This window comes from Callithrix jacchus, chromosome X, assembly GCF_049354715.1.
Source record: "Callithrix jacchus isolate 240 chromosome X, calJac240_pri, whole genome shotgun sequence".
NCBI classification, from domain to species: Eukaryota; Metazoa; Chordata; class Mammalia; order Primates; family Cebidae; genus Callithrix; species Callithrix jacchus.
Window position 1 is genome coordinate 756,287 of NC_133524.1, and position 27,020 is coordinate 783,306.

Below are 27,020 nucleotides of genomic sequence, written 5' to 3' on the forward strand. Positions count from 1 at the left end.
GGCCGCAGGTCCTCCCCGTCCTGCACGGCACCATCTGTGACCCGGGCCGCAGGTCCTCCCCGTCCTCCCCGCCCTGCCCGGCACCGTCTGTGACCCGGGGCTGCAGGTCCTCCCCGTCCTGCACGCCACCATCTGTGACCCGGGGCTGCAGGTCCTCCCCGTCCTGCCTGGCGCCGTATGTGACCCGGGGCCGCAGGTCCTCCCCGTCCTCCCCGTCCTGCCCGGCACCGTCTGTGACCCGGGGCTGCAGGTCCTCCCCGTCCTGCACGGCACCATCTGTGACCCGGGGCTGCAGGTCCTCCCCGTCCTGCCTGGCGCCGTCTGTGACCTGGGGCTGCAGGTCCTCCCCGTCCTGCCCGGCACCATCTGTGACCCGGGCCGCAGGTCCTCCCTGCCCTGTCCAGCGCCATCTGTGACCCGGGCCGCAGGTCCTCCCCGTCCTGTCCAGCGCCATCTGTGACCCGGGCCGCAGGTCCTCCCCGTCCTGTCCAGCGCCATCTGTGACCCGGGCCGCAGGTCCTCCCCGCCCTGTCCCCGCCCCCGTGATCTTCCAGCCGCCAGAGCTGTGAGCAACGAATGTCTGCAGGCTGTCGTGTTTCATGATGGCAGCCTGCTGCGCTGAGACGGAGGCCGTCACAGAACACCCCGCCGCCCTCCAACGGTGACGACCGGCCTCCTCGCCACCGTGAGGGAAAGGGGGAGGCAGAGCCGTCGGGATTCACAAGTAACGCACCGTGTAGAAAATCCACGTTTAGGAAAGACGTGAACTGGGAAGTGACTTCAGCAGAGTGACTAGAAAACTAGAAAATAACGACTAGAAAAAAATACCTTCCCTATCGCCCGGGCGCGGTGGCTCATGCCTGTGATCCCTGCACTTTGGGAGGTCGAGGCGGGCGGATCACAAGGTCAGGAGTTTGAGACCGGTCTGACCAACATGGAGAAACCCCGTCTCTACCAAAAATACAAAAATTAGCCGGGCGTGGACATGGGCACCTGCGGTCCCAGCTACTCGGGAGGCTGAGGCAGGAATCGCTTGAACCCGGGACGCGGAGGCTGCGGTGAGCCGAGACGGTGCCCCTGCACTCCAGCCTGGGCGACAGAGCGAGACCCTGTCTCTAAAATAAATAAATACATAAAAATGATAAAAATAATGCCGTCCATCAAAAGCACTAAAATAAAAATCAACCTGAGGAGAAACGCAATGAAAATGACACACAGTGTCTACACACACGCTGAGAAACACACACACACACACACACACACAGTGCTGTCCACACACGCTGAGAAACACACACACACACACACAGTGCTGTCCACACACGCTGAGAAACACACAGTGCCGTCCACACACGCTGACACACACACACACACACACAGAGTGCTGTCCACACACGCTGACACACACACACAGTGCTGTCCACACACGCTGACACACACACACACACAGAGTGCTGTCCACACACGCTGACACACACACACACAGTGCTGTCCACACACGCTGAGAAACACGCAGTGCCGTCCACACACGCTGACACACACACACACACAGTGCTGTCCACACACGCTGAGAAACACGCAGTGCCGTCCACACACGCTGACACACACACACACACAGTGCCGTCCACACACGCTGACACACACACACACAAACACACACAGTGCCGTCCACACACGCTGACACACACACACACACACACACAGTGCCGTCCACACATGCTGAGAAACACACACAGTGCCGTCCACACACACTGACACACACACACACACACAGTGCTGTCCACACATGCTGAGAAACACACAGTGCTGTCCACACACGCTGAGGGACACACACACACACACACACACACACACACACAGTGCCGTCCACACATGCTGAGAAACACACAGTGCTGTCCACACACGCTGACACACACACACACACAGTGCCATCCACACACGCTGAGAAACACAGTGCCGTCCACACACGCTGACACACACACACACACACACAGTGCCGTCCACACATGCTGAGAAACACACACAGTGCCGTCCACACACGCTGACACACACACACACACACACACAGTGCCGTCCACACATGCTGAGAAACACACACAGTGCCGTCCACACACGCTGACACACACACACACAGTGCCGTCCACACACGCTGACACACACACACACAGTGCCGTCCACACACGCTGACACACACACACACAGTGCCGTCCACACACGCTGACACACACACACACACACACACAGTGCCGTCCACACATGCTGAGAAACACACACAGTGCCGTCCACACACGCTGACACACACACACACACACACACAGTGCCGTCCACACATGCTGAGAAACACACACAGTGCCGTCCACACACGCTGACACACACACACACACAGTGCTGTCCACACACGCTGAGAAACACACAGTGCCGTCCACACACGCTGACACACACACACACAGTGCCGTCCACACATGCTGAGAAACACACACAGTGCCGTCCACACACACTGACACACACACACACACACACAGTGCTGTCCACACATGCTGAGAAACACACAGTGCCGTCCACACACGCTGAGGGACACACACACACACACACACACAAACACACACAGTGCCGTCCACACATGCTGAGGGGCACACACACACACACAGTGCCGTCCACACACGCTGAGAAACACACACAGTGCCGTCCACACACGCTGAGAAACACACACAGTGCTGTCCACACATGCTGAGGGACACACACACACACACACACAGTACCGTCCACACACGCTGAGAAACACACACAGTGCCGTCCACACATGCTGAGGGACACACACAGTGCCGTCCACACACGCTGAGGGACACACACACACACACACACAAACACACACAGTGCCGTCTACACACGCTGAGAAACACAGTGCCGTCCACACACAGGCTGAGGGACACACACAGTGCCGTCCACACACGCTGAGGGACACACACACACAGTGCCGTCCACACACGCTGACGGGCACACACACACACAGTGCTGTCCACACACGCTGAGGGACACACACACAGTGCCATCCACACACACTGAGGGACACACACAGTGCCGTCCACACACTGAGGGACACATACACACACACACACACACACAGTGCCGTCCACACACGCTGAGAGACACACACACACACACACACACACACACACAGTGCCGACCACACACACTGACGGACACATACACAGGGTCATCCACACATGCTGAGGGACACACAGACCAGGACAGGAGCAGGTGATGACCCCACACAGGACAGGGACACCCAGGGCAGGAGCAGGTGATGACCCCACACAGGACAGGGACACCCAGGGCAGGAGCAGGTGCTCACCCCACACAGGACAGGAGCAGGTGATGACCCCACGCAGGACAGGGACACCCAGGGCAGGAGCAGATGATGACCCCACGCAGGACAGGGACACCCAAAAACACAATGAGAAAATCAGAGACAATCCAATTGAAAACAGGGTAAGGAGCTGAACACACATCTGTGTCTACAGAGGTACACGCAGCCAGGAAGTACATGGAAACACACTCAACATCATGGGACACGAGGGAAATACACGAGGACCACTGTGGACACAACAGCACAGTCACCAGGCCACGACATCCACAGCTGGGACAGTGAGACCTCAGTGCAGCCATCAGGCCACGACATCCACAGCCAGGGACAGCGAGACCCCACTGCACAATCACCAGGCCACGACACCCACAGCTGGGGTCACACCCCAGTGGACGACCAGCAGGCTACGACACCCACAGCTGGGGACAGTGACACCCCAGTGCACAGCCACCAGGCCACGACATCCACAGCCGGGGACAGCGAGACCCCAGTGCAGCCACCAGGCCATGACATCCACAGCCGGGGACAGCGAGACCCCAGTGCACAGTCACCAGGCCATGACATCCACAGCCGGGGACAGTGAGACCCCAGTGCACAGTCACCAGGCTATGACGTCCACAGCTGGGGACAGTGAGACCCCTGTGCATGTTCACCAGGCTATGACATCCGCAGCCGGGCAACAGTGAGACCCCAGTGCACAGTCACCAAGCCATGATGTCCACAGCCGGGGACAGTGAGACCCCAGTGCACAGTCACCAGGCCACGATGTCCACAGCCGGGGACAGCGAGACCCCAGTGCACGGTCACCAGGCTGTGACGTCCACAGCCGGACAGTGAGACCCACCTCGGTTGCTCCCCCTCCCCCTCACACGCACATGGCACCCACCTCACCTGCTCCGTCTCACCCTCACACGCACATGGCACCCACCTCACCTGCTCCGTCTCACTCTCACACACTCACGGCACCCACCTCACCTGCTCCGTCTCACCCTCACACGCACATGGCACCCACCTCACCTGCTCCGTCTCACCCTCACACGCACATGGCACCCACCTCGGTTGCTCCCCCTCCCCCTCACACGCACATGGCACCCACCTCACCTGCTCCGTCTCACCCTCACACACTCACGGCACCCACCTCACCTGCTCCGTCTCACCCTCACACGCACATGGCACCCACCTCACCTGCTCCGTCTCACCCTCACACATCCACGGCACCCACCTCACCTGCTCAGCCTCACCCTCACACACTCACGGCACCATGTCGGCCTCTCCGCATCCCGCGCGTGTGACACGCACCTTGGCCACCAGGCCCATGTCATCCATGGTGGCCCTCTCCTGGGGGAACTGCGCGAAGGTGCCCTCGATCTTGCTGATGACGGCGTCCACGTTGACGGAGTCCTGCGGGCGTCCTCTGGGGAAGTAGAAGGTCGGAATGCTTTGGCTGGTGGCCGGGCGCAGAGGCTCTTGTTTCAGCGTCTGGACCTGAAGAGTCCACAGAAGCACACGGTTAGAACCTGGGAGCCGCCGCCGCCTTCTCCACCCGGACACGGGACCAACAGCAAGGGCCGCTCTAGGACGCATGGCGCCAAAGCCAGGTGATCCCACATACTCCACTGCAGGGACCCCTCCACCCGGCCACGGGGACACTCACACACTCACCGCAGGGACCCCTCCACCCGGCCACGGGGACACTCACAAACCCACCGCAGGGACCCCTCCACCCGGCCATGGGGACACTCACACACCCACCGCAGGGACCCCTCCACCCGGCCACGGGGACACTCACACACCCACCGCAGGGACCCCTCCACCCAGCCACGGGGACACTCACACACCCACCGCAGGGACCCCTCCACCCGATCACGGGGACACTCACACACCCACTGCAGGGACCCCTCCACCTGGCCACGGGGACACACTCACCCACTGCAGGGACCCCTCCACCCGGCCACGGGGACACTCACACACCCACCGCAGGGACCCCTCCACCCAGCCACGGGGACACTCACACACCCACCGCAGGGACCCCTCCACCCGATCACGGGGACACTCACACACCCACTGCAGGGACCCCTCCACCTGGCCACGGGGACACACTCACCCACTGCAGGGACCCCTCCACCCGGCCACGGGGACACTCATGCACCCACTGCAGGGACCCCTCCACCCGGCCACGGGGACACTCACACACCCACCACAGGGACCCCTCCACCCGGCCACGGGGACACTCACAAACCCACCGCAGGGGACACCTCCACCTGGCCACGGGGACACTCATACACCCACTGCAGGGACACCTCCACCCGGCCACGGGGACACTCACACACCCACCGCAGGGACCCCTCCACCCGGCCACGGGGACACTCACACACCCACTGCAGGGACCCCTCCACCTGGCCACGGGGACACTCACACACCCACTGCAGGGACCCCTCCACCTGGCCACGGGGACACTCACAGACCCACCACAGGGACCCCTCCACCTGGCCACGGGGACACTCACAGACCCACTGCAGAGACATCTCCACCTGGCCACGGGGACACTCACACACCCACTGCAGGGACACCTGCATCTGGAGGGTTACCTGATACCAACAGGGACCCCACAGTGGCTCAGTGCTCCACAGTGAGTACCCACCACACCTGGCAGAGCAGCCAAGCAACCCAGATGCCCGAGACACCCAAGAGGACTGGCTCCTGATTCCCATGGGCCACACCAGTGACCTCACATCTGGCAGAGCGCTGGGGACAAGAGCAGCCCCACGCCCCAGACTCCTGAGGGCACTGACATGGCGAGGCACAACCCTGCCCCCGGAGCCCGGCTCACTCACATCCTGAGAGGCAGATGCAGAGCGGGCACAGACACAAGCAGGTGATGGGGTCGACCAGCAGGTACTGCTGCGGGCACAAGCCTCAGCCCCTCACCCAGTGCAGAGCCCACGCCACGGGCTCCCGGTGACACTCACCAACAGCACTCCCCTCACTCTCAGCACCCGCAGGACCCACCACAAGCTCAAGAGTCTCCCGGTTCATCTCCAGAAAACGTACGAGCTGTATATTTACTGTCATCCCGTGACAGCAAAACACAGAGAAAAACGGTCAATGACATCAGCAAGCAAACAGCGTCCTCCTCCATCAACTACCCAGGGATGGGGCTGTGTCCACCTCCTCCTCCTCCTCCTCCTCCTCCAAATACCCAGGGACGGGGCCGCGTCCTCCTCCTCCAAATATCCAGGGACGGGGCCGCGTCCTCCTCCTCCAGCTACCCAGGGATGGGGCCGCGTCCTCCTCCTCCTCCTCCAACTACCCAGGGACGGGGCTGTGTCCTCCTCCTCCTCCAAGTACCCAGGGACGGAGCCCCGTCCTCCTCTTCCAGCTACCCAGGGACAGGGCTGTGTCCTCCTCCATCAACTACCCAGGGACGGGGCCGTGTCCTCCTCCTCCTCCTCCAGCTACCCAGGGACGGGGCCGCGTCCTCCTCCTCCTCCTCCTCCAAATACCCAGGGACGGGGCTGTGTCCTCCTCCTCCTCCTCCAAATACCCAGGGACGGGGCTGCGTCCTCCTCCTCCAGCTACCCAGGGACAGGGCTGTGTCCTCCTCCATCAACTACCCAGGGACGGGGCCGCGTCCTCCTCCTCCTCCTCCTCCAAATACCCAGGGACGGGGCCTCGACCTCCTCCTCCAACTACCCAGGGACGGGGCTGTGTCCTCCTCCTCCTCCTCCAAATACCCAGGGACGGGGCTGTGTCCTCCTCCTCCTCCTCCAAATACCCAGGGACGGGGCTGTGTCCTCCTCCTCCTCCTCCAAATACCCAGGGACGGGGCTGCGTCCTCCTCCTCCAGCTACCCAGGGACAGGGCTGTGTCCTCCTCCATCAACTACCCAGGGACGGGGCCGTGTCCTCCTCCTCCTCCTCCAGCTACCCAGGGACGGGGCCGCGTCCTCCTCCTCCTCCTCCTCCAAATACCCAGGGACGGGGCCTCGACCTCCTCCTCCAACTACCCAGGGACGGGGCTGTGTCCTCCTCCTCCTCCTCCAAATACCCAGGGACGGGGCTGTGTCCTCCTCCTCCTCCTCCAACTACCCAGGGACGGGGCCGCGTCCTCCTCCTCCAGCTACCCAGGGACGGGGCCGCGTCCTCCTCCTCCAAATACCCAGGGACGGGGCCGCGTCCTCCTCCTCCTCCTCCTCCTCCTCCAACTACCCAGGGACGGGGCAGCGCCCTCCTCCTCTTCCAAGTCTTATGGAGGAGAGGTCCGGGGAGGAAGTCCCAGAACCCATGGACCACAGGTCAGCTTCTTTGGGCTCACAGTCCTGACTGCCTGATCGACGCAGGACTGGGTCCCAGATGCAGTGTCCTCAGAGAGCAGGTCCCCCCCTGCTGTCCCCATGGGACCCTTGCCCACGGTAAGACTCGGCCAGTTTTTCTCTCACCCCATCTAGGAGGAGCAGGGACCGCCTCCGTGACGTGGCGCACAGCAGGCTCCCACAGTGGGCGCCGACTGGATGCTCGTTCCGCACAGCTTTACCTGACGGGCACACCGTTCCCCGTGATTCAGAACGTGACCTCAGTGAGCGGGGGTGGGAGGTCCGTGTCTCCCCGAATCCACCATGCGTCCCCGCAGCAGCACCCTCCTCGTGTCTGGCTACGAGGTCCCGCTGTGGAGCCTGCAGCTCTTCCCCCTTCACAACGCTGGGTTCGCACAGCTCTGCGGTTTGGGTTCTGGAATTGGCCCTGTGGCTATTCCGCAGTGGGCTCTCAGGCTCCTGCTTTTGCCAATATAATGACCTGGGCACACCAACCAACCCTCTTGCTGAAAACTGACAAGAATACTGGACAGAACGTTCCACAGACGTCTTCCAGAAAGCAGCATCCGCAGGCTGGCAGGAGGGTACAGTATGTCAGGCCACAGGTGCCTGCCTGAAAGGAGGGGCCAGGGAGGCCTGGGGGGGAGGAAGGAGCAGGGAGGCCGGGGAGGAGGGGGCAGGGAGGCCAACGAAGGAGCAGGGAGGTGTGGGAGAAGGGGGCAGTGAAGCCCGGGAGGAGAGAGCAGGGAGACCGGGGAGGAGGGAGCAGGGAGGCCTGGGAGGAGTGACCACTGAGGCCCGGGGAGGAGGGAGCAGGGAGGCCTGGGAGGAGGGAAGAGGGAGGCCTGGGAAGAGGGGGCAGGGAGGCCCAGGAGGAGGGAAGAGGGAGGACGAGGAGGAAGGAGCAGGGAGGCCTGGGAGGAGAAAGCAGGGAGGCCGGGGAGGAGGGAGCAGGGAGGCCTGGGAGGAGGGGGCAGAGAGGCTGGGGAGGAGGGAGCAGGGAGGCCTGGGAGGAGGGGGCAGAGAGGCCTGGGAGGAGTGACCACGGAGGCCCGGGGAGGAGGGGGCAGAGAGGCCGGGGAGGAGTGACCACGGAGGCCCGGGGAGGAGGGGGCAGGTAGGCCCGGGAGGAGCGGGCAGAGAGGCCGGGGAGGAAGGAGCAGGGTGATCTGGGAGGAGGGAGCAGGGTGGCCCGGGAGGAGGGAGCAGGGAGGCCGAGGAGGAGGGAGCAGGGAGCAGTGTGGCCCAAGCGGAGGAGGCAGGGAGGCCAGGGAGGAGGGAGCAGGGAGTCCGGGGAGGATGTGACAGGGTGGCCAGGGAAGAGGGGGCAGGGTGATCTGAAAGGAAGGAGCAGGAAGGCCTGGGAGGACGGAGCATGGAGGCCGGGGAGGAAGAGGCAGGGTGATCTGGAAGGAGGGAACAGGGAGGCCCAGGAGGAGGGAGCAGGGAGGCCGGGGAGGAGGGTGCAGGGAGGCCTGGGAGGAGGGAGCAGGGAGGCCGGAGAGGAGGGAGCAGGGAGGCCGGAGAGGAGGGAGCAGGGAGGCCGGAGAGGAGGGAGCAGGGTGGCCATGGAGGAGGCAGGAGGGTGGCCCTGGAGGAGGGGGCAGGGAGGCTGGAGAGGAGGGGGCAGGGCGGCCGTGGAGGAGGGAGGAGGGCGGCCTGGGAGGAGGGAGCAGGGAGGCCCGGGAGGAGGGAGCAGGGCGGCCCGGGAGGAGGGAGCAGGGAGGCCTGGGAGGAGGGAGCACGGAGGCCGGAGAAGAGGAAGCAGGGTGGCCCTGGAGGAGGGAGCAGGGAGGCCCTGGAGGAGGGGGCAGGGAGGCCGGAGAGGAGGGAGCAGGGCGGCCGTGGAGGAGGGAGCAGGGAGGCCCGGGAGGAGGGGGCAGGGAGGCCTGGGAGGAGGGAGCAGGGAGGCCGTGGAGGAGGGAGCAGGGAGGCCTGGGAGGAGGGAGCAGGGCGGCCGTGGAGGAGGGAGCAGGGAGGCCCGGGAGGAGGGAGCAGGGAGGCCCGGGAGGAGGGGGCAGGGAGGCCGGAGAGGAGGGGGCAGGGTGGCCCGGGAGGAGGGGGCAGGGAGGCCCGGGAGGAGGAAGCAGGGAGGCCCGGGAGGAGGGGGCAGGGAGGCCCGGTAGGAGGGAGCAGGGAGGCCGTGGAGGAGGGAGCAGGGAGGCCCGGGAGGAGGGAGCAGGGAGGCCCGGGAGGAGGGAGCAGGAAGGCCCAGGAGGAGGGAGCAGGGAGGCCGGAGAGGAGGGAGCAGGGAGGCCCAGGAGGAGGGAGCAGGGCGGCCGTGGAGGAGGGAGCAGGGAGGCCCGGGAGGAGGGAGCAGGAAGGCCCGGGAGGAGGGAGCAGGGAGGCCGGAGAGGAGGGAGCAGGGTGGCCCGGGAGGAGGGAGTAGGGAGGCCCGGGAGGAGGGAGCAGGGCGGCCGTGGAGGAGGGAGCAGGAAGGCCCGGGAGGAGGGAGCAGGGAGGCCGGAGAGGAGGGAGCAGGGTGGCCCGGGAGGAGGGAGCAGGGAGGCCCGGGAGGAGGGAGCAGGAAGGCCCGGGAGGAGGGAGCAGGAAGGCCCGGGAGGAGGGAGCAGGGAGGCCGGAGAGGAGGGAGCAGGGTGGCCCGGGAGGAGGGAGCAGGGCGGCCGTGGAGGAGGGAGCAGGGAGGCCCGGGAGGAGGGAGCAGGGAGGCCCGGGAGGAGGGAGCAGGGCGGCCGTGGAGGAGGGGGCAGGGAGGCCCGGGAGGAGGGAGCAGGGCGGCCGTGGAGGAGGGGGCAGGGAGGCCTGGGAGGAGGGGGCAGGGTGGCCGTGGAGGAGGGAGCAGGGCGGCCGTGGAGGAGGGGGCAGGGAGGCCTGGGAGGAAGGGGCAGGGTGGCCCTGGAGGAGGGATCCAGGGAAGCCCACTGACCCTGCACAGGCTCAGCCTTCAGAAGTGTGCACCCCGAAATCTGTCACAGCCTTGCAGAGCTCTGGGGACTAGGAGGTAAAACCCAGGGTCCTCGGAGGAAGCTGCATCAAGGAAACCTCCCAGAACGCTCCACCTTCAGTGAGAAGGATGAACTGCCAATAAGACTCCCGCACACCTCAGGCCCCAGGAATGAAGGGAAGACTGTGGCCTCTGCCTGGAGCTGCAGGTGGCAGCCGGGCAGGGTGCAATTCTCCCCGAGGACTTATGGCCGACTCTCCTGCAGGTTTGCAAATGAAAACGACATCACCACGATGGTGAGAAAACCCTCCCACGGCCGGGCACACTGGCTCGTGCCTGTAATGCTGGCACTTTTGGAGGCTGAGCCGGGCAGGCTGCCTGACCTCGGGAGTTCGAGACCAGCATGGGCAACATAGCAAAACCTCATCTCTACTAAAAAAAAAAAAAATTAGCCAGGTGTGGAAGCACACGCCGATAGTCCCAGCTACCCAGGAGGCGGAGGTAGGAAAATCGCTGGAACCCAGGGGGCGGAGGTGGCAGCAAGCTGAGATGGCACCACGGAACTGCAGCCTGGGCAAGAGAGCAAGACTCTGTCTCCCAAAAAACCCCCGTCAACCCGAAAACGTAGAGTTGTTGCCATGCAGGAAGCAAGTTCCTGAGGATACCCAGGACTCAAGGAACCTCCCACAGCTGTGAGAAAAACGAGCACCTCACAGTCAAGAACCACCGACAGGCCCACAGAAGTGAGGCACAGTGAGGGAGTCTTTCTGTCCCTCACTGTGAGGCGAGGGGGCTTCTGACTCAGGAACTGCCGGGACATAACAAACACAACTCCTGCATTTTAAGAAATAAAAGAGAAGGCCAGGCGCGGTGCCTCACGCCCGTAATCCCCGCCGTCTCGCAGGCCGAGGGGGGTGGATCAACTCCGGTCAGGAGTTCGAGACCAGACTGACCAACGTGGAGAAATCCCAGCTCTACCAAAAATACAAAAAATCAGCTAGACACGGTGGCAGGTGTTGGTAATCCCAGTTACTCGGAGGCTGAGACAGAAGAATCACTTGGACCCGGGGGATGGACATTGGGGTGGACCCGGGGGATGGACATTGGGGTGAGCTGAGCTCACACCGCTGCACTCCAGCCTGGGTGACAGAGTGAGACTCTGTTTTTCAAAAAAAAAAAAAAAAAGCAAAACTGTCTCAAAACAAAGCTAACAAAAGAAATGAAAGAGGAAATTGAAACCATGAGCAAGAAACAGGTAGAAACCGACTGACACGTAAATTCTAGGGTTTTAAAACAGGCGAGCAGAGAACGCACAGAGCGGACTGGGTGACGTGGGAGAAAGAAGGGCACAAAGTCTTCACCCTGCAGCCGTAAGAGCTGGAGAGGGTCGCCGAGGCCTGAGGCTCCCGTGAGCCCCAGCAGAAGGGGAAAGGTTGTCCATCCTTCACAATCAGCGAGGAAACCACGGCCTCCAACACAGACCAAATACAATCCACAGCCAGAAACGGGGGTGCCCGGCCGGGCGCTGTGCCTCACGCCTGTCACCCCAGCACCGTGGGAGGCCGAGGAGGGCGGATCACCTGAAGCCGTGAGTTCAAGCCCGGCCTGGCCAACGCGGGGAAGCCGTGTTTCTACTAAAAATACAAAAATCAGCCGGGTGTGGTGGTCGGCACCTGTATTCGCAGCTACTCGGGAGGCTGAGGCGGGAGAATCTCCTGAACCCAGGAGGCGGAGGTTGCGGTGAGCCGAGATCGCACCACCGCACTCCTGCCTGGGCGACAGGATAAGACTCCGTCTCAAAAAAAAAAAAAAAAAAAAAAGCATGAGATGAATACGTGGACATTTTTACAGCAAAATTTACAGAGAAGATGCACGGCCGTAACACAGTGAAGCAAGAGGTGAGGAGACAAGCCGAGGCCTCCCGAACGCAGATGGGATGGAGGGCAGAGCAGGTCACAGTGACCACTGGGACAAGCTAGGCAGGCTGACCACCACACCCAGTTCAGTCCTTAAAAGTCTCAGTATGACAACAGCGTGTCAGTGAAATGGTGACTTGAATGCGTGTGTGACGGACTGTGAGTTGCAGGAAAAGACACTGATCCATGTTGGGCTTGGAAAAGTTTACGACTTGGCATTTTTTCCTTGTTTTTTTTTTTTTTAAGACACGGGGTCTCACTATGTTGCCCAGGCTGGCCTTGAACTCCTGGCCTCCAGCGGTTCTCCTGCCTCAGCCTCCCACAGTGCTGGGGTCGCAGGTGTGAGGTACGGCGTCCGGCCAGCAGCTGACATTTGTAGGATAAACGGTGACCTACTAGAAAGTTCGTACTGCAATCGCGAGGAAGAGCTGAGCTGAAAAAGAGCGGGCGGCAGAGACGCAGGAGGAGACGGCGAGAGCCGCCGTCACACAGAGGAGCAGGCGGCATCCACGTCAGCGACCACGTGCTCCAGTTTCAAGACGAGCCCCGACCGCAGGAAGAAAACAGCCTCCACGTGTTCAGAGAGCGTTAAGACAGAGGCCGTGGGAGACTGCGGAGGCCGTCGGGGAGCCACGTGCCCCACTGACCAGACAGAGGCCCGACCGCAGGAAGGAAACGGCCTCCGTGGTATGGAGAGATGTGACACAGAGTCTCTTTCAAGAAGGACATGAGGCTGAGCGAGGTGGCTCACGCCTGTAATGCCAGCACTTTGGGAGGTCCAGGAGGGAGGATCACTTGAGGTCAGGAGTTCGAGACCAGCCTGGCGAGGCCGTGGGACACGCACGAGGCTTCAGTGAGCCACGTAGTCCGGTTGTAAGAGGGAGACCTGCCTGCGGGAACACAGAGGCCGTGGGACACGCACAAGACCTCAGGATCCAGAAGCTGCACGTGTGTCTTCCAGACGGAAAAAGACACAGCAGGCAGACAGTCAAGAAACCACGCTGGTGTTGCTGTTTTAACATCCGTGACGTCGGCACAACGTGACGGACATATGTGGAGACAGAGAGGCCACCACAGAACGCTGACAGATCGGTCACGGGAGGACAGAAACAGTCCACAGGGGCTGACTCTATCCGTGCCTGGCAATGCAGCCTTAGCGCTCATCAAGTGAATGCGGCTGGACACACACTCAGCAGGCCACGGAAGGTGCAGCCCACCCATCCCGGGCAGCGAGAGGCGGAAGCCAGACCCACCCACCCCAGGAAGTTTGGGGGGAAGCCGGGCCCACCCACCCCGGGCATTGACAGGGGGAAGGCAGAGCCACCCACTGTGGGCAGTGACGGGGGGAAGCCAGACCCACCCCAGGCACTTATGGGGGGAAGCTGGGCCCACACACCCCAGGCACAGACAGGTGGAAGCTGAGCCCACCCATCCCGGGCACTGACAGGGGGAAGCCGGGACCACCTGCCCCGGATACTGATGGCGGGGGGTGGGGTAGGGGGTGGGAGTTGGGCCCACCCGCCCCGGGCACCAACAGAGGAGAGACGGAACAAGAAACAGCCCCAGCACCCCGAGGTCGCGGGCCCGGGAGATTTACAAGTTTAATCTCCGGGCCATAAATAGACCCGGCCCCGGCACAGCTGCAGAGCACACATTCCTTTCAACACACACAGAGCGAGCGCTTGGGCAGCGGCCACCTCTCGGGCGGCAGCAGGTCTCCCTGGGCTCTGAAGCAATCGCCCAGACAGCGGCCCGCCCCGAACGGAGCCGCCGGGCCAGGCATCAGCCGCAAACACAGAAGGACACGACAGCTGCGTGCGCGTGGAAGAAGAATGCTGAAGTCACCGCCTCCTCAGTAAAAAATAAGACAGACCGGAGGGGCGCCTGGTCCCAGGCAGGCACTTTCCGTCCTCCCCAGCGCTTGGTAACGCACCTGTCACGCAGGGCACGGTGGTAGAGGCGACACCCTGCCTCCCAGAGAGCTATTTCTGTTGAGGGCAGCGGGAAGGCAGCTCCTGACTCCAGGCAGTTCCACAGGTCACAGATACGCGTCTGACCCTTCCCGAGCACAGTGTGACTTAGGAAAGCACGTGCCTGCAGCAGCAGACTCAACGCCTCAGCCCGACACGGACGCGGCCTGCTTTTGTGCACAAGTGCCCGCGTGTCAGGGTGCAGGAAAGTTCCACTACACAGGTCGTCAGTGCCGCGACAGGTCCTGAGGATGCCAGCCTCGGGCAGGCCCCCCGAGTGCGCACAGGGTGAGCACAGCAGGCGGTGTGCGGCAACACGCAGACACGGCCCTCGTGCCAACCCCAGCGGGACCGGCCGGCCGGCTCACGGCCACAGAGGAGGCTCTGTGCTTCCTGGTGCCCACTTCAGACGGCGCTGGAAGCACAGCAGCTGTGGAATGGGATGTGGGGGTTCGGGCAGGACCCACACTCACGGATTCCGGCCGAGCCCCTCGCCCACCCAGCCGACGGCCACCACCTGGAAGGCAGGGCCTGCTGCAAGCTGGGAGCATCCTTCTCGGCCGCACGGGCCTCCCAGGGACCCTCCGTGAAGGCTGGTGGAAGGCTGCCAGTGACACCCGCAAACGACATGCTACATGGTAAACACGGGAGCCGGAAAGGTCAGCGTTCACCCACAGCAGCCAACACGGAGATAACAGAGCCGGGTGCCACGTGCAGGTTTACAGGGAGAACTGGTGTGGAGGGTGGACACGGAAGGTCCACGTGTCTGAGTCCACCCACTCATGTGGGCTGACACTCGATCGCACACAGGGCTGAGCCGGGCCCCGCGTGGAGGCCCTCACCTGGGCTGACGCTCACACACAGGGCTGAGCCAGGCCTCGCGTGGAGACCCTCACGTGGGCTAACGCTCACACACAGGGCTGAGCCGGGCCCCGCATGGAGACCCTCACGTGGGCTGACGCTCACACACAGGGCTGAGCAGGGCACCGCGTGGAGGCCCTCACGTGGGCTGACATTCGCTCGCACACACAGGGCTGAGCCGGGCCCCACGTGGACACCCTCACGTGGGCTGACACACAGGGCTGAGCCAGGCTGTGCTGAGCAACTGGGCCTCTGCAGAGACGTCCACTGGGCCCTGCACCCGCCGTTCTGGTGAGCTGCGCGTCTCCACTGAGCTCAGAAGGCAGGGCTGGGGGACGTGGGGATCAAGGCGTCCACCAGCCAAGGGGTGATGGGGGATGTCAGGGTGCACGGTGAGGGAGGATCGCCACCCTCCCCGAGTGCAGCAGTCCCGGCAGCTGCTCCTGAGCCTGGTCTTCTGTGTGGGCGTCCCCACCTGGGCTTCTGTTTCCTGAGAACCCCCCTTGCTGCTGCTCCCCACCAGGTGGGGAACCCCCCAGCTCTACCTTCTCCCTCACACAGTCCTGGGCAGGGTCTGGGCAAACCAAAGGCCACAAGGGGAACGGCACGTGCTCTCGCCATAGACCGGGGAGGTGGGGTGACCGTGCACGCCGTCAGGGATGTGCAGAGCCCAGGCTGTCAACAGCCGCCGTCAGCTCCGAGGATGGGGGGGCTGCCGTGTGGGGGGGGGTGCTCTCAGCCGTGGACGGTGCTGCGTGGGTCTGTGCATCCGCCCGAAGGACCCTGCGGGGACGCTGGATGGTGTCTGTGAGCAGGTCAGCAGGGCTGTCTGTGCGCTGAGCCGCTGTGTGGGGGGTGGGACAGTCACTCTCCAGGCAGGGAGGGCCAGGCTGGGGCAGCACAGCTGTCCCGCGCAGGGAGCATGGTCTGAGCTGTCCTGGAGCTGCCCAGAAACAAAGCCCTGAGAACCCCTGGGCAGGAGGATGCGGGCAGAGCAGCTCCAGCAAGAAGGGCTCGGCCACGCTCCAGTGGCATGCGGGGACTCACGGCATGAGCATGTGCCGTGTAACACACTATCATCACACAGGGGCCTCCTGGGACCCACAGTGGGACCACGTGCCGTGTAACACGCTATCATCACACAGGGGCCACTTGGGACCCACAGTGGGACCACGTGCTGTGTAACACACTATCATCACACAGGGGCCTCCTGGGACCCACAGTGGGACCACGTGCCGTGTAACACGCTATCATCACACAGGGGCCTCCTGGGACCCACGCTGTGACCACATGCCCTGTAACACGATATCATCACACAGGGGCCACTTGGGACCCACGGTGTGACCACGTGCCCTGTAACACGCTATCATCACACAGGGGCCTCCTGGGATCCATGATGTGACCACGTGCCCTGTAACACGCTATCATCACACAGGGGCCTCCTGGGACCCACAGTGGGACCACGTGCCGTGTAACACACTATCATCACACAGGGGCCTCCTGGGACCCACGGTGTGACCACGTGCCCTGTAACACGCTATCATCACACAGGGGCCTCCTGGGACCCACGCTGTGACCACGTGCCCTGTAACACGCTATCATCACACAGGGGCCTCCTGGGACCCACAGTGGGACCACGTGCCCTGTAACACGCTATCATCACACAGGGGCCTCCTGGGACCCACGGTGGGACCACGTGCCCTGTAACACGCTATCATCACACAGGGGCCTCCTGGGACCCACGGTGGGACCACGTGCCCTGTAACACGCTATCATCACACAGGGGCCTCCTGGGACCCACGCTGTGACCACGTGCCCTGTAACACGCTATCATCACACGGGCCTCCTGGGATCCATGATGTGACCACGTGCCCTGTAACACGCTATCATCACACAGGGGCCTCCTGGGACCCACGGTGGGACCACGTGCCCTGTAACACGCTATCATCACACAGGGGCCTCCTGGGACCCACGCTGTGACCACGTGCCCTGTAACACGCTATCATCACACAGGGGCCTCCTGGGACCCACGGTGGGACCACGTGCCCTGTAACACGCTATCATCACACAGGGGCCTCCTGGGACCCACGGTGGGACCACGTGCCCTGTAACACACTATCATCACACAGGGGCCTCCTGGGACCCACGGTGGGACCACGTGCCCTGTAACACGCTATCATCACACAGGGGCCTCCTGGGACCCACGCTGTGACCACGTGCCCTGTAACACGCTATCATCACACGGGCCTCCTGGGATCCATGATGTGACCACGTGCCCTGTAACACGCTATCATCACACGGGCCTCCTGGGACCCACGCTGTGACCATGTGCCCTGTAACACGCTATCATCACACAGGGGCCTCCTGGGATCCACGATGTGACCACGTGCCGTGTAACACGTTATCATCACACAGGGGCTTCCTGGGACCTACGGCGAGACCACGTGCCGTGTAACACGCTATCATCACACAGGGGCCTCCTGGGACCCACGGTGTGACCACGTGCCCTGTAACACGCTATCATCACACAGGGGCCTCCTGGGACCTACGGCGAGACCACGTGCCGTGTAACACGCTATCATCACACAGGGGCCTCCTGGGACCCACGGTGTGACCACGTGCCCTGTAACACGCTATCATCACACAGGGGCCTCCTGGGACCCACGGCGGGACCACGTGCCCTGTAACACGCTATCATCACACAGGGGCCTCCTGGGACCCACGCTGTGACCACGTGCCCTGTAACACGCTATCATCACACAGGGGCCTCCTGGGACCCACGGTGTGACCACGTGCCGTGTAACACGCTATCATCACACAGGGGCCTCCTGGGACCCACGGTGGGACCACGTGCCCTGTAACACGCTATCATCACACAGGGGCCTCCTGGGACCTACGGCGAGAACACGTGCTGTTCCCAACCCGAGGCGGGAGGTCACTGAAACTGAACACCCCCCACCTGGCCGAGTTTGGTTTGGCAAGGATGCTGGAAGTGGGCAGTGGCCAGGAGGAGGTGGAGCTTGGGTTTCACACCTGGGCAGGGAGCAGCCACCAGGGGGTTGGTGGGCAACAGAAGCCCAGGCGGGACGTCCCCACAGCAGAAGAGCAAGCTCAGGAGCCTCTGCCACGGGCTCGTGTCTGTGGCTGATGTCAGCGTGGAAGGCTGCGCCGTCACGGGACTCCTGAAAACAGCACTGTGCTGCCCTGCCTGGAGTGTCCGAGGGCAGAGGCGCCGCACCCCAACACTTCCAGTGGCTCCACCAGGGACACCCCCAGATGACCCTCCTAAGGACGTGTCCAAGTGGGGTGGACCCATGACAAACAGAACCCACGCTCATGCGGGCAGTGAAGGCAGCGAGACACACCCCCCTTCTCCCCAACACCACCCCCACAAACACCCCAAAATGAGCCTGTAACTCACCCACCAACCCTCAGAGACCACGCACTTCACAGTGTCGATTCTCACTCCCTAAAAACGTGGAAACCCGTTTTCCATAAAATGAAGCAAACGTCTGCAGAAGGAATTCCTGGTTTCCCAACGTGACTCCAGTAAAACAAACAGTCCTGCTCAAACAACGCACACTTTGGTGACTGCGCTCTGCCTTCCAGAGGCAGATACACAGGTGCTTGGTCACCACAGGCCCCACGCAGAGTCACGGCCCCGCTGCAGCCACGTCCACGTGTGAGCTAACCACAGAAGAGACACCACAGCCCTCACAAAAGACGCACATCCTCGCTGCAGCGCAGAGGGCTTCCTCATCCAGCCATGTCCACGTGCGAGGTAACCACCTAATAGACTCCACGTCCCCCACAGAAGAGCCCCACCACCCTTCAGGGTTGAGGGTTTTCTCATCCATCCACGTGTGACGTAACCACCGAACAGACTCCACAGCCCCCACAGAAGAGTCACGGCCCCACTGCAGGGCAGAAGGCATCCTCGTCCAGCCACATCCACGTGTGAGCTAACCACCTGAGACTCCACAGTCCCCACAGAAGAGTCACGGCCCCACTGCAAGGCAGAAGGCATCCTCATCCAGCCACGTCCACATGTGAGCTAACCACCTAAGAGACTCCACAGCTGCCACAGAAGAGTCACGGCCCCTCTGCAGGGCAGAAGGCATCCTCATCCAGCAACGTCCACGTGTGAGCTAACCACGTAAGAGACTCCGCAGCTGCCACAGAAGAGTCACAGCCCCTCTGCAGGGCAGAAGCCATCCTCATCCAACCACCTCCATGTGTGAGCTAACCACCTGAGACTCCACAGCTGCCACCGAAGAGTCACGGCCCCTCTGCAGGGCAGAAGGCATCCTCATCCAGCCACGTCCACGTGTGAGCTAACCACCTGAGACTCCACAGCTGCCACAGAAGAGTCACGGCCCCTCTGCAGGGCAGAAGGCATCCTCATCCAGCCACGTCCACGTGTGAGCTAACCACCTGAGACTCCACAGCTGCCACAGAAGAGTCACGGCCCCTCTGCAGGGCAGAAGGCATCCTCGTCCAGCCACGCCCACGTGCGAGCAAACCACGTAAGAGACTCTGCAACCACCAAGCACACACTGCCCACAGATCGTGCTTGAAGCTCATGTCACTCTGAACGGTATCCAGGTTAAGAGCATTTAAAGAAATCATCCTTGTAACAGACACTTACAGCCCCTACCCACTTGCAGGCAAAATGTGAAAACCTGGAAGACAGAGGTCAGATGAAAACTCTGATAGTGTCAACGCTGACGTGATCTTAGAAGAAAAGTTTCAGTTAAAGGGAAAGAAGTGGGTCTCCCTCCCCTTTCAACGCGGATGCTTTGGCTCAAGCTGATGGTCAGGGCCACTAGCTACAGACTCCTGGAACCGAGTTTGAAAAACGCTCTCCGCGCACACACACCCGGCCTGGATGAGAGTCGGGCACAGGGAAAGACGAAGCTCTCAACTGACACAGGGGTCGTCAAGGGAAGACTCACACGTGTAAACGACACGGTGCTCGTACAACTAACCCACAGAACGTACGAGGGGTACAGACACACGTTACTTCCCGGGCACTTACGGGAACTGAGATTACATTTCAAAGCCGGCCGGGGTGGAGGCTCACGCCCCTAATGCCAGCACTGTGGGAGGCCGCGGCGGGCGGATCACTGGAGGTCCAGGAGTTCAAGACCAGCCTGGACAACATGGTGAAACCCCGTTTCTCCTAAAAATACAAAAAGTAGCCGGCCGTGGTGGCGGGCGCCTGTAATCCCAGCCACTCAGGAGGCTGAGGACGAGACTCACTGGAACCCGGGAGGCGGAGGCTGCAGAGAGGCGAGATGGCGCCACTGCACTGCAGCCTGGGAGGCAGCGAGACTCTGTGTCAAAGAATAAAATAAAATACAAAAACGAGGCCAGTGAGTTACGGAACGAAACCACACTGGGCAACCGGCATGGTACGTGAGTGATATCTCAACAGACTCTTAAAGAAACGAGGAAGCCGGGGGAAGAAACGCTGCGTCTTGGAACAAGGACCGGAAAGTTTCCTACCCAACGCCTTTTCCAAGGGTGAAGGAATTTCCCCGCGTCTATTACCAGCAATCCAGGGTTTTATTTAAATGAAAAATCTGCGTGCAGCGAACCGGAGGCACTGCCGGTCCTCACACAGCCCGGCTTATCTCAGCAGGGTGCCACACTCAGGGCTGAAGTCCCGGGCAAGCAGCGAAGCCGGCTTTTCCTGCCTCGGTTGGCACAGCTTCCCAAACAGCAGCACCCTGTTTTCGGCGGCGCGTGGCCCGGGTGGATCCCCTGCGCCCACAACTAGCCCTGAAAACCTTGCGTTGGGGCCCTGCCGGGGACACCGGGTGCCAGGAGCGGCGGGGTGGGGGTCCCCACGCGGGGCACGGAGGGACAGGAGGTGTAAGGCCAGGAGCGGCGAGGTGCGGGTCCCAACGGTGCCTGGCCAGGGGTGACGGCGGGGGGGGGTCCCCACGCGGGGCTGGGAGGGACAGGAGGTGTAAGGCCAGGAGCGGCGAGGTGCGGGTCCCAACGGTGCCTGGCCAGGGGTGACGGCGGGGGGGGTTCCCGCGCGGAGACCGGGAAGGACGGTGGGCGCAGGGCCAGGGGCGGCAAGTGGGGGGGTCCCCGACGGTGCGCGGCCACGAGTGGCGGGGTAGGGGTGTCCCTGAGCGGGGACGGGAAGGACGGCGGGTGGAGGGCCAGGAGCGACAGTGAGGCGGGGGTTGGCCCCGCGTGGGGCCTGGAGGGCACAGCTTGCCGGACCAGGAGGCTCGGCCGGATTTGGGGCCGGGGCGGGGCCCGCGGGGCTGACCTGCTGAAAGGCCTTCAGCCGCTTCTTGAACCGCGAGGGCAGCACGAAGTCGCAGCCGCGGGCCAGCGAGGCCAGCTCCTGGCGCAGGTCGGGGTCCTGGCGCAGCGAGCGCTCGCGGAGCCTCATGCCGTCGGCGCGGGGGGCTCTCCACGGGCCGGGCCGGGCGCCACGCTCTCGGGGCAGGGCCGGGCCGGGGCCAGCGGGGCGCTGCAGGCGGGGCCGGGGCTCAGCGCGCTCCATGCGTCGCCCGCCAGGCGCTCTGGGCCCCGGGCCCCCGCCGCGCACATTCCTCAGGCCGCGGAAGGCGCATGGCGCCGGGGGTGTGGGCAGCCGCCCCTCCCGACCCGAGACTATGCAGACCCGGCCGCTGCCCCCGGTCCTCCGCCTCCGCTCCCCACACGGGCTCGGCTCCCTCCGGTCCCCTCTGCTGCGCTCGGCGCTGCCCGGCTGGGCACAGGGCGCGATCTGCACCGCGCGGGCCGTCACGTGGCTCGCCAGGCGCGCGCATCAACAGGTCTCCGGGAGGACAGCCTGGGGCGGCCCCAGGGACCCGGGCGAAGGCGCTGCCCCCGAAAACTGAGCCCCCCACGCCCCCCACGACGCCAGCAGAGCTGGCTGCAGGCTCGGCCCCTCCAGAGCCACGGGCACGCCGGGTGCGGCTGCGCCTCCATAAACACAGGCTGAGGCAGCCCGGGCATCCAGGCGCCCGCATCCCCGCCCCTCCCCAAGCTTGCAGACTTTCTAGAACCCAGCTGAGCGGCGGAGGCACCTAGGATCCATCTCCCGCGCCGCCGCTCACGGCGACCACGGCACTTGTTCACAGTCCCACTTAGAACAAGAGAAGGAGAGCGGCGGAGAAGCGGGACCCGCGGCTTTCCAACTGAGCTGACCTCAGGGGGCCTGCGCGTTCTTCCCACCGGGACACAGACCTCGGGCCGCAGGTCAGAAGCTCAGCACACCCCTGCCCGGCTGCACGCTGCCAGCAGAAGGCGTCCCAGCTCCCCGACCCGCACGGTCCTGCGTGGCGACGTGCGTTTGCTACAGTCAGTGGACCTCGTTGGACGGGTCACTTTCACCCCGAGTCCACGGCCTGCACTGTGCCATCCTGCTGCCGCAGGCTCTGTGGGCCTGGAAAAGCTCATGACGACGCGGATCTCCCACCGTGGGAGTCACAAGTAGTTCCCTGCCCTGAGAAACGCGCGTGCCACAGACGCACCTCTCCCTCCGACCCTCCCTTGTCACCCCAGCAGCCCCGATCTGCTTCCTGGTCTCCTTTTTCCGAGTATCCTAGACTTGGAACCACGCAGGGTGCACACAGACTGGCCTTTTCTTCTGAAACCTTACTCACTGCCTCTCCCGCCCACCAGAGCACCCAGCCCAACGCCCCTTCCAATTCTTCTGAGGGTACAGGACGTCCCCGTCCCCTTCCTTGTCCTCCAGCCATGCCCGGATCTTTCCATCCTCATTTCCTTGCTGTCCCTGAGGATTCCGAAGCCAGCCTCTGACCCTCTAGGTCTCCAAACGGAAGCTATAAGGCAGCACCGGAGGAAACGTGGTCCAATCTCCACGAGATGACTTAAACAAGGGCACCCAGTGACTTGGGTCACAGGGCACAGCTGCCGCCCGTTGAATTCACACGGGCACCACTTGCTCAGTTCAGAGCAGAACCACAGGCAGGCGGCCTTCCAAACACCTCTGGTGAAACGTGATTAGAGGCCAGCCTCCTGTGATCTCCCTCCAAAAATCAAAGATCAAAACCAAAATGTGGCTAAAGTGACACGACTGAGGCGTGCTCCTCACACTCGGGCAACACACCCCGTCCTGCCACGCCGGTGACACGTGCCCCATCCTGCTATGCTGGGTGACAAGCACCCCCTCCTGCTACACCGGGTGACGTGCACTCCATCTAGCCACACCGGCTGACATGTGCCCTGTCCTGTCACGCTGGGTGACACATGCCACTGTTCTGCCACACCAGGTGACAAATACTGTGTTCTGCCATGCCAGGTGACGCGCCCCATCCTGCCACGCTAGTTGACAAGCACCTTGTCCTGCTACACCGGGTGACACACACTCCATGCAGCCACACTGGGTGACACGCACCCTGTCCTGTCACGTGGGGTGACACACACCCCTGTGGACTCTACTGCCATGGCTGCTCTTCCCGTACAAGACTTTTGGAACATGGCCTGAAACTCCTCAAGTGCACGCATACAGAGACGTAAAGACTCTCACCTGGAATCCTCAAAGCACCTCCAGAGGCAGCCCCACTGCGTCCCTGCACTTCCACGGCCTGCCCCGCACCCGCTTCCCGACGCAGCCACAGGGCCGCTCCCGATGCAGCCACAGGGCCGTCTACGTGGGAGGGGGAGGCACAGGGCCATCCACACACATCAGGGTGGGGACAGCACCATGCGGTCTCAACAGGGACACCACGGGGAGTCTATGCACTATCATGTACAGGGCCAGGGTCGTCCACGGTGGACGGGGCTGTGTATTCACTACCGTGTACACAGACGGGGCTGTCCACACTCAACAGGGCCGTTTTTGCTCCACAGGCAGCGTGGAATCCATGAGGCCTGTTTTCAGCCTGTCTCCCCCACACTGCTACGCGGATGAGACAACATTGACACCTGGGCCCATGAAGGCCCTCACGGCACCCGAATCTCCACTCGCGTCTCATGGGGACACGATCGCACCCTTAGCCTCTAAAACTCCCCAAATGCTCAGAAGACCTTTATGCAAAACGTTCACAAGCATCTCCTCCCTTTTCATTGTCACTAAACACACATTTGTTCAGACCGTTTGAGGATAACAATGTGTGTTCAGTGAGCACACGTAAGTGCTTCTGTGAAATCCTAGGTGTGAAAGGCTCACGGTGGCGACCGAGCCTTTGTGAGAACATGTTTATCTCAACATCCAAAGCTAAGAGCATAGCTGGTAACAGGCAAAGCCACGAGCCAGGAAGGAGGCCCAGAATGCCCGTCCTCACCCCGCAGGCGCCGGGTGCAGAGCGTGGCGGCTTCCTCCCTGTTTCACAGGCCCTAACCGGACGTGCTCCAGTGGATTTGCAACCCGCCCCCCTCATCTCAGGAAACGACGTGGTTCTCTCGGTCCACAGAAGGCCAGGGAGGGAGGGAAGAGGCTCCTCACAAGAGTTTCCATGGTTGCAGAATCTCGAAGGTTCCACACTTTCCTTCCTCCTCACAACGAGATAATCATCGGTGTGGAATCTGCGGTCCCCGGGCAAGCTCAGGACTCCCGAAGGAAACCTTCAGAAACCCTGAGCCCCCACCCTGAGGGTTCTGGGTGCTTCTCTGTCTTGCATCAGGAATTCTGATGAAACGTTAAGATGAGCACACCTGTGTGTGTGTGTGTGTGCACCTCTGTGTGTGTATGTGTGTACCTGTGTGTATGTGTATGCACGTGTGTGTGTACCTGTATGTATGTGTATGCACCTGTGTGTCTGTATGTATGTGTATGCACCTGTATGTGTGTACCTGTATGTATGTGTATGCACCTGTGTATGTGTGTACCTGTATGTATGTGTATGCACGTGTGTGTATGCACCTGTATGTGTGTACCTGTATGTATGTGTATGCACGTGTGTGTATGCACCTGTGTATGTGTGTACCTGTATGTATGTGTATGCACCTGTGTGTGTACCTGTATGTATATGCACCTGTGTGTACCTGTATGTATGTGTATGCACGTGTATGCACCTGTGTGTGTACCTGTATGTACGCGTATACACGTGTGTGTGTACCTGTATGTATGTGTATGCACGTGTATGTGTGTACCTGTATGTATGTGTATGCACGTGTGTGTGTACCTGTATGTATGTGTATACATGTCTGTGTATGCACCTGTGTATGTGTGTACCTGTATGTATGTGCATGCACCGGTGTGTATGCCCCGTGTGTATGTACCTGTGTGTGTATCCACCTATGTGTGTGTGCATGCACCTGTGTGGATGCACATGTGTGTATGCACCTACGTGTGTGTATCTACCTGTGTCTGCACCTGTGTGTATGCCCGTGTATGTACCTGTGTATCCACCTATGTGTGTGTGCTCCTGTGTATGCACCTACGTGTGTATACACCTGTGTCTGCATCTATGTGTATGCCCCGCATGTGTACGTACCTGTGTATCCTATGTGTGTATCCAATGTGTATATTCACCTACATGTGTATGCCCTTGTGTATGCACCTACGTGTGCACCCATGTATGTGTATGCACTGTGGGTATTAACCTGAGTGTGTGCACCTGTATCTGTGTATGCACCTGTGTGTATGCACCTATGTGTGTATATCCACCTAAGTGTGTAGCTGTATTGTGTATGCCCATGTGCATATGTACCTATGTGTGCATGCACCTATGTGTGTGTATCCACCTATGTGTGTACCTGTGTGTGTGCCCATGTGTATGCCCCATGTATGTACCTATGTGTGAGTAAGCACCTATGTGTATCCACCTATGGATGTACCTGTGTATGCCCCGTGTGTATGTGTGTGCACCTGTGTGTATGCCCCGTGTGCGTATGTACCTATGTGTGAGTATGCACCTATGTGTGTGTATCCACCTGTGTGTACCTGTGTGTACGCCCAGTGTATGTACCTATGTGTGCACCTATGTGTGTGCATCCAATGTGTATATCCACCTACGTGTCTATGCCCTTGTGTGCGTATGCACCTACATGTGCGTGTATCCACCTGTCTGCACCTGTGTGTATCCACCTATGTGTGTGTGCATGTACCTATGTGTGTATGCACCTATGCGTGTGTATCCAATGTGTATACTCACCTGTGTGTGCACCTGTATCTGTGTATACAACTGTGTGTATGCACACATCTATGTGTGTATGTACCTGTGTGTATGCACCTGGGTAATGCACCTATGTGTGTGTATCTACCTATGTGAGTGTATACCCCTGTATGTATGTCTGTATGCACCTGGTGGTGTGTCTGTACCTATGTGAGCATATGCACCTGTGTGTGCGTGTACCTCTGTGTGTGCGCTCCTGTGTATGAATGCACCTGTGTGTATGCACCTGTGAGTATGCACCAACTGTGTGTGTATCCACCTGTCTGCACCTGTGTGTACCTATGTGTGTACCTGTGTGTATGCACCTGTGTGTACCTGTGTATATGCACCTGCGTATGCACTATGTGCGTATGTACCTGTGTGTGTGCACCGTGTGTATCCACCTGTGTGTGTATTCCCATGTGCATGTGTAGCTATGTGTGTGCATGCACCTATGTATGTGTATCCACCTGGGTATCCACCTATGTGTGTGCACCTGTATGTGTGTATGCATCTGTGTGTGCATATGCATCGCACGTACACACAGACACACACACGTGTTTATCTCCAAATAGCCCGTTCTAACGTTCTAGAATGCAGGC

General features: G+C 61.5%; 1 protein-coding gene across 7 annotated transcripts in view; it reads right to left on the reverse strand.

The window, feature by feature from the left end:
• The window catches only part of PPP2R3B (serine/threonine-protein phosphatase 2A regulatory subunit B'' subunit beta), a 51,211-nt gene that overhangs the window by 21,417 nt on the left and 2,774 nt on the right, over positions 1 to 27,020 (reverse strand). For 3 of the 7 annotated variants that reach the window (XM_078362883.1, XM_078362882.1, XM_078362885.1), the window contains exon 2: positions 4,661 to 4,846. In XM_078362883.1, coding sequence (XP_078219009.1) covers positions 4,661 to 4,846 — 186 coding nt within the window. Of the gene's footprint in view, positions 1 to 4,660; positions 4,847 to 14,427; positions 14,541 to 21,614; positions 22,070 to 22,504; positions 22,578 to 27,020 lie in introns of those variants that run through there. The other 4 variants (XM_078362884.1, XM_078362886.1, XM_078362888.1 and 1 more) reach the window with 3 other exon arrangements.